The sequence below is a fragment of the Pseudonaja textilis genome, chromosome 1 (genome assembly GCF_049901715.1).
Source record: "Pseudonaja textilis isolate UNSWEBS1 chromosome 1, rPseTex1.2, whole genome shotgun sequence".
NCBI lineage: Eukaryota > Metazoa > Chordata > Lepidosauria > Squamata > Elapidae > Pseudonaja > Pseudonaja textilis.
This window is the reverse complement of record NC_141990.1, coordinates 129787192-129799415: the sequence shown is the minus strand read 5'-3', so window position 1 is coordinate 129799415 and position 12224 is coordinate 129787192. Positions and strand designations below refer to the sequence as shown.

Genomic DNA, 12224 nt, shown 5'->3' with positions numbered 1-12224 from the left:
TCTGAAAGCAAACTGTTCCACTGGTTAATAGAGTTGGGATATTTCCCCAAAATCAAACACCTTATTCAAGAATGAAATATTAAGAGTCTGGATGGTTAGCATCTATCTAGCATAGTGAAGTACAGAAGTGTTTTTTTCTTGTTTATTTAACAAAGTAATCACTACAAAATTTGGTTCTCATTGCTCCAAAATGAAAAATACTCCATCATAACCAGATAGTAGGAAGCCAAGTTATTAAGGCTGTACAGAGGTCACAGAAAATGAAATGGCTGACCATATGCATGAGGTAATTTTAAAAAATGGTTTTTTCATGCTCACTCTTTCATTATGAAGCACATCTTTTGAAGATTTTGCACACTTCTAAAAGTTATATCCAGTGAACAGATATTATCTACTATCTTTTATTGGGCAATGACCGAAATAAAGTTCTGTCTATTAAGTATAATCAAAACTCTAGTCTGCATACCATGTTACCCCAATAATAAGACCAATCGTATTTTCTTTTGGGGCCCAAAATAAGCACAGGTCTTATCCTCTTACCTTAGGATCACCGCAGCCAGGTCTCCCACACTCTGATACCTGTGACACTGCTCCCTGACTTCTGCTGCCGCTCACAGATGGTCGCAACCAGATGCCATGCGCATCACAAGCAACGGCACTAGCACGATGAGCCATGTGGCATCTGATTGCGAGTGGCCACAGAATAAGGCAGGCAGCGGCCTGACAGGTGTTGGGGCATGGGAGGCCTGGCTACAGTGGTTCTAAGGTAAATGGGTGCAGGGTGTGTGGGGCAGCTCCAACCCCCACCCCTAGCCGTAGCTTGATTTTTACAGATATTCCTTGCCCCACCTCATACAAGCAAACAGTAGGATGGAGTGGGCGGGGTCTTAACGGGGTTATTTTTGGGACAGGGCTTATGTTAGGCACACATAGGAAATCAAGCTAGGGCTTATTTTCAAGATAGGTCTTATTTTGGGGGAAACACGGTAGATTAAAAAAAAGATATTTCTGCATCTTGCACGAATAGTTACTTACAAGTTACTTACTTATATCTTCCTGTAGATCTAAGTGTAATTGGTTTTGACTATTTAAAATCAAGTTGATTTGTAAATACAATTTGAATTAAAAAATGGCTTGCTTGCTATGATCACCATCGTAACATTTAGTAGACCAGTTACCCTTTCAACTGCTGGTGAATTAAAGCTACCAGCAGCCTGAGCCAATACTGTGCAGGCAATAATGAGAGTTACTTTAAACTTCCCTTCAACCGTCTCAGGAAAGCCTCAGTTTCCCCTCCTGTGATGTGACTAGCTCCTCTTCATATGAATCACCCAGTTCATTTCATTACAACTAGCTCTCTTGAAAATCAGGGAGCGTTATTTTCTGCTTAAAAAGGAGATGGGATTCATAATATTTCCAACTGCGTGAAACATTTCCATGTTCTAGGAGCCAGTCAAGATCATTTTCATATTCCAATAGTGCAGCAGTTACTTCTTACCAGGAAAGGCTGTTAAGAACCTTATCTTTGTGGGAGGCATCATGTTTAGAGCTTCTTCCATAAGAAAAGAGGCAAGGCAACAAGATAGTAAACAGATTGAGGTGTCAGGGAAAGGGTAAGTTCTTCCTCTCCGAGTATGAAAATTGGTTTGAATTATGATTATCTATTCCTAATGACTGTCTTCAGTGATAAAAGACTAAGTGGATTGTGGAAAATACATGTTGCAGCCTCTTTAATTTTATCAAGTAATCTTGAATATCTGAAAGGTTAGTGTTCATGTTTTAAAGGGCATAGAAATTTATATAAAGGGTTGGTAGAAATACTTACTATTCATATTAGTTATAGATGTTTTATTATTTTATCTATTTATCCTGAAGTTGAAATGTTCAGAATATAATGGTATCAGTCCAGGAACTTACTTTGTTTTAATGATAGGTACAATGTTTCTTCATTAAATAAAACTCATGCTGTGTTTCTCTGTCTTGAAACTACCTTTAAATTAAAATAAACATTAATTGTTCTTGTTTTCAATTTACAGATTCACATCATTGATTTTGATGATGAAAATAATATTATAAACAAAAATGTTCTTTTGCACCAAGTTGGTGAAATTTGGAACATAAGTGCCAGTCCAGCAGATAAAGGTGTATTTGCAACCTGTTATAATAAAAGTAAGTGTAATTTTCTTGCTATTATTATTATTTCCATGAGAAATTGGTAGCTGGTTAGTAGCATGTGTACAATTTCTAACTGTCCTACTCTGTAAAGGCTTCTTACATTTGAAATTAAACCATCCTTTTAAAGCATACAGCTGAAGGAAAAAATTAGAAGTTCCAATAATTGTAAAAACATAAAACTTGGGAGTGAAATATATTCATAATTTAGAATAGAATAACAGAGTTGGAAGGACCTTGGAGGTCTTCAAGTCCAACCCCCTGCTTAGGCAGGAAACCCTATACCATTTCAGGCAAATGGCTATCCAATCTCTTCTTAAAAGCTTCCCGTGTTGGGGCGTTCACAATGTCTGGAGGCAAGTTGTTCCACTGATTAATTGTTCTAGCTGTCAGGAAATTTCTCCTTAGTTCTAGGTTGCTTCTCACCTTGATTAGTTTCCATCCATTGCTTCTCATCCTGCAGTCAGGTGCTTTGGAGAATAGGTTGACCCCAGTGGTTTGATTCAAAAAAATTTTACTACCTGTTCTGTGGGCATGGCTTGGTGGGCATGGCAGGGGAAGGATACTCTAAAATCTCCAGTCAGAGGTGGTATTTCTGAACTACTCAACATTTCCGCTACCGGTTCTCCAGAACTGGTCAGAACCTGCTGAATACCACTTCTGGTTGACTCCCTCTTCATATTCTCTCCTATATAAGCAATTACATATATCTAGACAGGAAGAGGACATCCTCAAGGGATTGCATGAATCATCAATGAGTTTTCTGTATCAATCATTTATATACTGATATGTGAAATAGTGGAATCCTGTTTCTATCCTCAGCACATTCTTTCTACCTATTTTCCTAGCCAAGAGAAGGTTGGACAGGGAAAATACAGGTTTGTGCTTATTCCCCTGTTTTTAAAATGCATTCTATAGCAGCAGTCCCCAACCATTCTGGGAGTGGCAGTGGTGGCAGGGGGAAAGTGGGGATAGTTTCGTGAGTGCTCTCCGCTTCCACAAATGGAGCTTTGTGTGCGCTCACCCATCACTTGGTGGCCCGGTTCCCAACAGGTTGTGGCTCGGTACTGGGCCACAGACTGGGGTTGGGGATTCCTGTGCTATGGTAACATTGGATATCCAATTTCTTCCTATCTTTTGAATATGAGTACTCAGTCACATAATAAAACTGTTTAACTGAACTCCACTCCCGAGGAACACATGTACACAGCTTCAGATAGACCAAGTAACCATCTCCAAGGTTTAATATTATATCTGGGGAAAAACAAGTCTTGCTTGATTCTGGGTGAGTAGAACTGTGGAAAGTCATATTCCTCCTTTAAAGCTGCTAGATCATTATAACTTGAATTGCACTAAATCTTCTTGCTTCGAGAAGGTGAAAAGGCAGAAAGGATAGTAGATCATTCTGGAACCCGAGTAGTTGGCAAAATTGAAACAATGAAGAACTGACAGAGCACTGAGCAGAGATTAAATACAACCCATGGATATCCTTCATTATTTAATTTTCACAGATCTCATTAAAAACTTGGGAGCTTGGAGAATGCTATGGACTTAGGGGTAAACTGCTAATTTATAACCATTACCCTCCACCTGAATGAAACAAACAGAAAATTGAAAAGACATCAAGTTCTTCTACCATCTTATAACTAATGTTCATAGAATTGAAAAAGTAATTTAAGTCTTGATAGGATGTAATCCCTGTCAAAATTGCATCATATATAATCATTAGTAAGGATACTGCTTTGTGGAAATTTAGATATGGAGTCCAGAAAGTGGCCCCTTTCCCTGTAGCTAATTTCCCAGTGTAATAAACTACATAAAGCACTCTGAGAATTGAGGATAAAACCCATGCCAAATTTCATTGGTTTTTTTTTTTTTTATCATCCTTGTCTACTTAACTCTTCTGCAGTATGATTTGTGTGTAAAACAAACAGAAACAGAAAAGTTACTGTGGTTGCTATAAAATCACTAGATGAAATTTTCCATGATGTCTATGGACTAAATTTTCTCTCCTAGAAAAGCAGATTCTGGGGACTTCAAGAAACTTTATACAGTAAAGTATGGTTCAATTTAAAAAGCTCTTTGGAGTTGTGTCATAATTTTTGGATGAAACTCCCATCTGACTTCTGGATCCATTTAAGGTTGGAGAAAAGACTTCAGAGAAGGCAAAGTGTAGTTGTAGTACTATGTTCTATACATATCAGCTCCTCCCCTTCCCTCCCTTCTTGTCTGCCCTTCCCTCAAATTCGGGAAGATTTAACATAACACACAGCAAAATAATGTTCCACTTGTATTTCTTTTCCTTTCAATTACACTCATCATAACAATGGTCTGTTTTACCTTGTGTTAAACCAATTATCTTTGTATCTCTCGCTTTAAGAAATGTTAGTGTTTGGGGACTACACTACACTAGGACTTTGGCAATTGACTCTCTCTTAGCCCAAACCTCCTCACAGGGTTCTTATGGGAAAAACAGGAGGAGGAAGGAACATTAGGTATGTTTACCAACTTGAGTTATTATAAAAATAAAATAAAGATGGGATATAAATAAATAGATAAAATATATTACATATGTATGCATGATGTTAGCTTGATGAACCATGTTTATACCAAAGATTCTAGAAAATATTTAAAGTTGACCATGGAACAAGTCACAGTATAACAACAAGAAACAGTAAAACTGTCAACAGTAACAAATCAAGGGCAAAATATTACTTTTTCTCTCACAAACATTAAATAGTTTTTTTCTTCTTTTCCTTCATGGTAGTATTAAATATCTGAATATGTATTTTCATTACATATTGGTATAAAATTATTTGCACTGAGACATTTTGATTGTTAATACAAGAAAATAGTTTACATAATATAAAACGTTATCAGCTTATAAAATGGGATGGTTTATGTTCATTTTTAAATATATTTATTTAACTTTTTCAGTTTCTAAGGAAGATTATGTCACATTAGGATATAATCTTGGTAAGATTTGCTTTATGTGAGATGGGGCGGCATTTATATTTGATTGATTAATTAATTAAATTAAAAACTAAGAAAGAAAACATTGTTTACCCTGAAGCATGTTAGGTGTTAATAAATATGTTCTTTCTGAAAATGCTATTTTTTTTGTAATCACTTGTGACATCATATGTGGTAGTTACTTCTTAGCAAGACCTTTAGAAAGTGCCCAGACCATGAAGATGCTGGTAATCTTCCCCACAGAAATTCAGAGGATCCGCCTGATTCTGCTCATTTTGATCCTTCTTTTTGTCTTCTCTCAGTTCTTCAAAAAAACTTGGCTCGGGAGTGATAAGGCTTGGCCAGGCCTGCTCAACAAAATAAAACAACTTCCCCACTCATCTTGGATAAGCTATTATAATCCCTCTAGTGATCAAAGAATGGAGGCTAGGAATGTGTGGAGGCCTTTTCTCCCATTGGTTTCTGATCTAAAGCATATTCCCCTGAAGCTATTGTTGGTCTCTCTTGGGTCAAAACATGAGTGTTTTTTTCTCTACCATCCCAATTAGGAGATAATAGCAGCTTGAAGAGTGGGGTTTTGATTTCAAAAATAGCTTAAAGGAAAAGTTGTCCCACTTCCCATCCTTCTTCTGTTCTCTGCGCTGTGATCTAACTGCTGAATCAGTATATAATAATTGTTCAGATATGGTTATGTGGGCAAGTGGATAATGAATGGATATAGGTAAATAAGTGTGTTTATTTAAATAAGATGTAAAGTTTTAAAAATAACAAAAATGTAAAACTGATCTCTGTCAGTGTTTACAATGCTTGTTATATAAAAGTCATCATAAACCACAATTTATCCTTTTTTTAAACCATCTTTAAGATCCACTAGCACAGGGGTGTCAGGCTTGATTTCATTGAGGGCTGCATCAGAGTTGTGTTTGACCTCAGGGGACCTGGTAGGTGTGGCCAGAGTGCGCATGGCTAGTTCAACGTCACTCATGTTGGGAGCATCTGTGGTGGCCCAGGCAGGGCTGGGGGATCCTCCTGCAGCCCTCTGCCAGCCAAAATGGAGCTTGGGAGTGACAGCCTCCTGCAGGCCTTCATTTTTGCTTGTTAGAGGCACTGCAGGCCAGTTGTTTGCTATTTCCAAGGTGGCCCCGCAGGCCAGATCTAAGCACCCCATGGGCCGAATCTGGCTTGCGGATCTTGAATTTGACACCCCTGAACTAGCATAATGATGTTTGGTCTGATAAGTTTTCCAAAATAGCGTAGGGAATTTTCTACCATAAGGATATTTTAAACAAATTTCATAGCCCTGTAACTTGAAATTCTGGAATACTATACAAAAGAAGTAATAAGGTTAAGTTTGATAATAAAAAATATAAGTTAAAAACTCAATAAATGTTATAATAGAAAAAAAGAACATGTGCTGTGATGCTTTTCAGGGTCAATGCTATCCAGGAATTAAAATTCCAGCCTATCTAGAGCTACCATATTTGGGAAGATGTAACATGTAATTTGAAAAATCTCTATTGCAGATTATATGTCCAAAAGTAGAGCATGCTGAGAGAGATGGACCGACCAATAGCCTGATTCCCCCCCAAAAGTTTTGTTTTTATTGAAGTTGAAGATCTTTCAATGTTCTTGAAATTAAAATTATACCTTTTGGGTGGGAAAATAAATACAAGTGGAACATTATTTTGCTGTGCTTTATGCTAAATTCTCCAGAATTTGAGGAGTTAAGTATTAAATTAGTCTTCTCTAACCTGGTTAGTTTTCCTCCAGTGTGTTTGCTCACACTAGCTAAACACCCTAGGAAATGCAGTTAAACATTTGGAAATCCCCAGGTTGGAGAATCTTGTCATGGAACAATTTTCTATAGAGAGTATAAAGTAACTGTAGATTTTGACAAATAAAACCCATCTAAGAAAAAAAAATATTTTGCATATGATTCTATGCATGGCAGATAATACAGGCTTGTATAAGATAGTTACTTTCACTTATTGCCTCTTGTAAATTCTAGATTATAATTTTCCACATGAAACAAAAATAATTATAATGATCAAACATTATAGACTGAAAATATTCCGAGAAAGTACAATTGGATTATTCCCTCAAATTCAAACCTAAGATTCTTCTATTCCACTGACCATAGTTCAGTGAGGGAAACACTACTCCGCCTGGTCTCAGCTCCCAATTTCAGCAAATAGGGATCATCTGAGTCTTTAGCCGGAAACCCCAGAAATGATGCCAATTCTTACAGATTATGGAACTGTGGTAGGACTCCATGTAAATCAGCCTCCCATATTCTTACAATACTACCAATAGAAGCTGTTTGATCCAACAGAGACACAAGGGGCACAATAAAGACGCTTTCACAAGAAATCTGTCACATGCTAAGCCTCTGCCACTTTTGAAGGTAGGACAGTTTCATAAGGTCTGACACTGGTAGCTGCAGAAACGCCGATTTATCACATCAACTTGACAGTTTTGGAAATTAAATCTTCTCCTCCCCTCCCCTCCGCTTTTCACCTCTTCCTTCTGTGGAAAATCCTTGGAGGGCAGAGACTGGCACTGCCACCTGCCCTCTCCTTTGGGCTGAAAGCCTTTGTCCCCGAGAGAGCGAGCAGCTGGCACGATCGCGATGTAAGTTACACCTCTCCGCTTCAGCATCACTGGCTCAATGTGCAATGTAGCAGAATTAATAATACTTTGGGGATCTCACATTTGCATTACCTGACTTTATGGAAAGGGGGAAGAGGAAGAAATGTGCAGTCTGGCATTTCATTAAGGTTTCCGCACACCCGTTCGGCAACTTTAATATGGCTGCCCTTGCCTGTCCTGTTTAGACTTAAAAAGGCCGTATTCTAATGCTTTATGGAAAGGCAGCAGGAAGAGGACAAGGGTCATCTTTGGCACCCACAAGGGTGGGCAGGTGGAAGTCACGAGGGGCGCTTCAGTTCAATTGAAGAAGAGATGATCCACCATGGAGCTGCAATACACCCTGCCTCGCATAAAACAAAGTGAGGAGTGAGGAGGGGAAGTGGCAAGATGATTCAAAAGGCATCTGCTATAAATATTTCAAACCCATGCCTGCAGTAAATAGCTCAGTTCAGAGTTCTTCCCTCCGAAAAGTGAGGATTTGCTGCAAAGTAGACTTTCCGTAATACGTGCTTTTCAAAGGAGGAGGAGGAGGAATGCTGATTTCCTGCCGGGTCCTTCTTACACAATAGCAAGTCTGGATGTGACGATGGAAACTGCCACAAGAGGGCAAAGTCCTGTAATTGTAGGCGATGCTCTCTTTGTTTCGGTGAACTGGCTGCTTTGCAGTAGCGTTCAGAGGATGAGGAAAGGTTTGGTGGCAGATAATCTGTCACGAGAGGTCATGATATACCACCATGGTTCTGTTTTACTTTACAAATAGGCAGGCCCTGTCGCCTTCTCTATTATCAGATTTCACAACTTCAGTATGAAGGATATAATGCTGTGTTGTCTAACATACTCCTCTTTCATACATCTACAACAGCCCCCTCCCACACTGCCAGGTTGCCTGAGTGACAGTGAAGGGGTAGATTTTCTTTGATGTTGACACTGTGAGGCAAATACAACCTAGGCACAATAATTTAGGGACCGACTCTTTCCAATGAAAAAGAAAGTATATTGTTAAATAAAAAGGCAGCATTAGCAGCACTGATTGCTGGATATGTGAGAAATACAGCAAATTCCAAACTGGACTTTGTTTTTGGTTTTTTTTGGCTGTTAACAATACTGTATATACTCACTAGTAGGCCAAGAATTTTAGGTGACAAAATGAACCAAAAAATCAGGTTTGGATTATCTGCAGATGGATTTATCTGTAGTTATATACGGTAATAGTCTTTTTTAAGTATCTGTATTTGCCTAGGTGTATAGTCATGCTGGCCACATGACCAGTTGACCTTGGAAGCGTCTTTGGACATTGCTAGCTCCCTTGGCTAGGAAACAGAGATGAGCATCGCTCTCTAGAGTCCTGTGGTAGGATTCAAATTTTTTTACTACCAGTTCTGTGGGCGTGGCTTGGTGGGTGTAGCAGGGGAAGGATATTATAAAATCTCCAGTCAGAGGTGTATTTGCCAGTTCTCTGAACTATTCAAAATTTCCGCTACCGGTTCTCCAGAACTGGTCAAAACCTGCTGAATGCCACCTCTGCTAGAGTCAGACATGATTGAACAGGGGAAACTTTTACCTTTCGCCTTTTAATTTTTATATGCAGTATGTGAACCAGTTTGGTTAAGGCATCAGGCTAGATCCAGGCCCAGAATTATAGTTCCACCTTAGGCTCTAAGCCAGTTGGGGTGACAATGGGCCGATCGCTGTCTCTCAGCCCTAGGAAGGAAAAAATAAAATGGATAAAAAGTGTTACTATAGTTTTAAAGTGATTTCTGCTCTCATTCCGCCTCCCCTGCTGGAGAATATTTTGATTATATAGCTGGCCCACAGTTCCTTGTCTTCTACACTAGCTGGTAGCTCTCTTCTACTTATATTTCCTACCTATAGCATTACAGTGGGTTGGAGAAGGGTTGGAGATGCCATCCGGAAGATGATTACTATAACTCCACAGCCTTTCTTATTGACTCTTCTCTCGGGACAGGCTGGTGGCAACAGTTTGATGCTCTTTTTTTCATGAAACCAACTCAGCATGTCTCTCACCAGCCTGTCTCTTTGAAAAACCGTTGCAGTTTGGTGGGGTGATGTTGCCCAGAGTGAAACAATTTTAGGGAACAGTCTTTATTTTTTTTTTTAATGAATTGTATGCAGTTCACAAATTTTTATGGAAAAGAACTGAAAGTATTGAAAACAAATATGAGCAAACAATTGTGGCATGGCTATCAATCAATCAGTTGCATAAAACACAACTATAGGTTGTCCTCAACCAGTTGCTTAGCATTCATTTAAAGTTATGTCTGTCCTGAAAAAGCAGATTTGCAACCTGGATCTGGTTATGACAGTCAACCCTGGGTCACATAAGTATAATTCAGTTGGCAACACAACTGCATTTACAGTTTTTGGCAAAACATCACCATAACGAACAATGGACTTGCTTAACAATTGCGGTGTTCTCATTTACAACCACTGCATTGTCAAGCAACAGGAAAATCAGGAGAGCCAGACAGTTCAAATGGGTGTAAAGGCTTATTATAAGGTTAAGCTCTCTACAAGAATCTGAACTACTAATTGCCAATGGAAATTAGCGGGAGATAAGAGTAGAAGGAATTCAAGATGGGCTGGACTTAGATCTCTTGTGGGCACAAAGAGACTCATGATAACGCGTTTGACCCCTCCCTTGGGCTCAGCCTGTTCATCTCCTACATGCATTTGCTTAAAAACATCGTAAAATTGGGTGAGTCATGGCTACAGAGCTTGTGCCGCTATAGTCTATTCTCACCTTCCAGTGTAGTTCTCTTCTAAATCGCATATTTGCTCTGTTGAGTCATTCTGGGTTTGGATGGAACAAACAGCTGAAGAAGGGGAGCATCAACAAGCACAGTCGTACTTCTACCTGTGATGTCTCCCTTGGAAGACTCCTCTGATTATGTCTTGGAGGCCAACTCAAGGGAGGATGAGCTCATTTCTGTCACATCAGGAACTGGGTTAATTAATGACTCTGAACTGCCAGCTGAAAGAGATTTATGGGCAGCTTCGGCTGGGGGCAATTTGCAGATCAGTGAAGAGGAGGGGCTGCCTTCTGTGTTGGATCTGAGAACATGTAGAGCAGAGAAAAGATAAGAGCAAAGGAGATCTACCAGATTACTTGGGAGAAGCGCCCCCCCCCTCCCATTTTGATGGGCTGCACCAGAAAGCTATTTATCACGGCAGGCAGAGGGAGGCATTGCTGGGAACTATGTGTTTGGTTTCTGGCTGTCTGTTTGTTCATGCTTCCTCTCCTGCCTTGGAGAGACTGAACTTCTCTTGCCAAGTGAGCTCTCATGGATGTATTTTCAGTCTTGCCTGGTGGCTTTAAGTTTGTCTGGTGGACTTGTTGGAGCAACTTTCTGTTGTTTTCTGGAGTATTGGCCATTGCCTTGTAGACTAATCTTGGCCTGCTTGTGGCTGAATTTATTTGAGTTAGGGTTAGACAGTTCTGAGCCTGGGTGAAGGGAACGTCTAGGGAACATTAATAAACTCTCTAAACCACAATTTATCCTTTTTGAGTGGGGCATCACAGCACCACATTTTGCAAAGCAAACTCTTACAGCAGAGAGTTTCTTGCACCCCTGACGGCTTCCCACATGACATAAAATTGGCTTGTTGACAGGGAAACTGCCGAGTGAGCTGGCCTAGATACTAATGGCTGTCTGCTGAGGGAGCTTGCTTTTAGCATGTGGAAATCGATGGGGATGGTGTTAGAGAAGAAAGCAAAGATTATATTTTCTTCTCCTTCCTCATGTCCATTGCACTCTTAGCAAGAAAACACAGGGTTACTGACAGACATGCCAGTGGAATATGAGGTGGATTGTTTGGGGGAATTGCAGCTTGAAAGGGAATTGCCACTGGGAGACTGTTCTTTTACAGTGATTAGTTAATTTTACAGAACAGTGGATGTTGGAAAGTAGGCATCATTTTTCTTAGGAATAATATGGATTATTTTCCAGAAATCTTTCCGGCTTCCATTGCTGCTATTCGTCAAAATTTTCTGAATTGTGAAATCTTCTTTTTAAGAAACCTTGCTTGGTTCTACAGCATAATGAGCAGAATTTGCTTAAAATGATTTTATAAATTGACATATATTACTGGAATAATGTTGCTTTCAGGAATATAGTGACAGCAACACTGTGCCTTTTTAAATATTGGTATGAGCCATCTTGCGTGTCAAATGAGCAAGAAGTAAGAATGTGGCTGAGGGATCTCTGGCTGTCCAAATGCAAATCGTATCAGACTCAGCTAGGATCTTAGAAGTTGTAAATCGGCAGTATTTTGAAGGCAAGATATAAATGGGATTTCTGAAGATTAATTTTCTGTTATAACTTCAGGTAAAAATAAAAAAGGGGCAGAATAATAATAATAAGAATATAAGGGGAGGATATAAATTGTACTATTTTTTATGATGAAAAATT

At 39.3% G+C, this 12224-nt stretch overlaps 1 protein-coding gene across 2 annotated transcripts in view; it reads left to right on the top strand.

The window, feature by feature from the left end:
- Positions 1-12224, top strand: part of EIPR1 (EARP complex and GARP complex interacting protein 1) — a 57083-nt gene that overhangs the window by 10258 nt on the left and 34601 nt on the right. For both annotated transcript variants that reach the window (XM_026695241.2, XM_087916768.1), the window contains exon 3: positions 2037-2169. In XM_026695241.2, coding sequence (XP_026551026.1) covers positions 2037-2169 — 133 coding nt within the window. The remainder of the gene's footprint in view (positions 1-2036; positions 2170-12224) is intronic.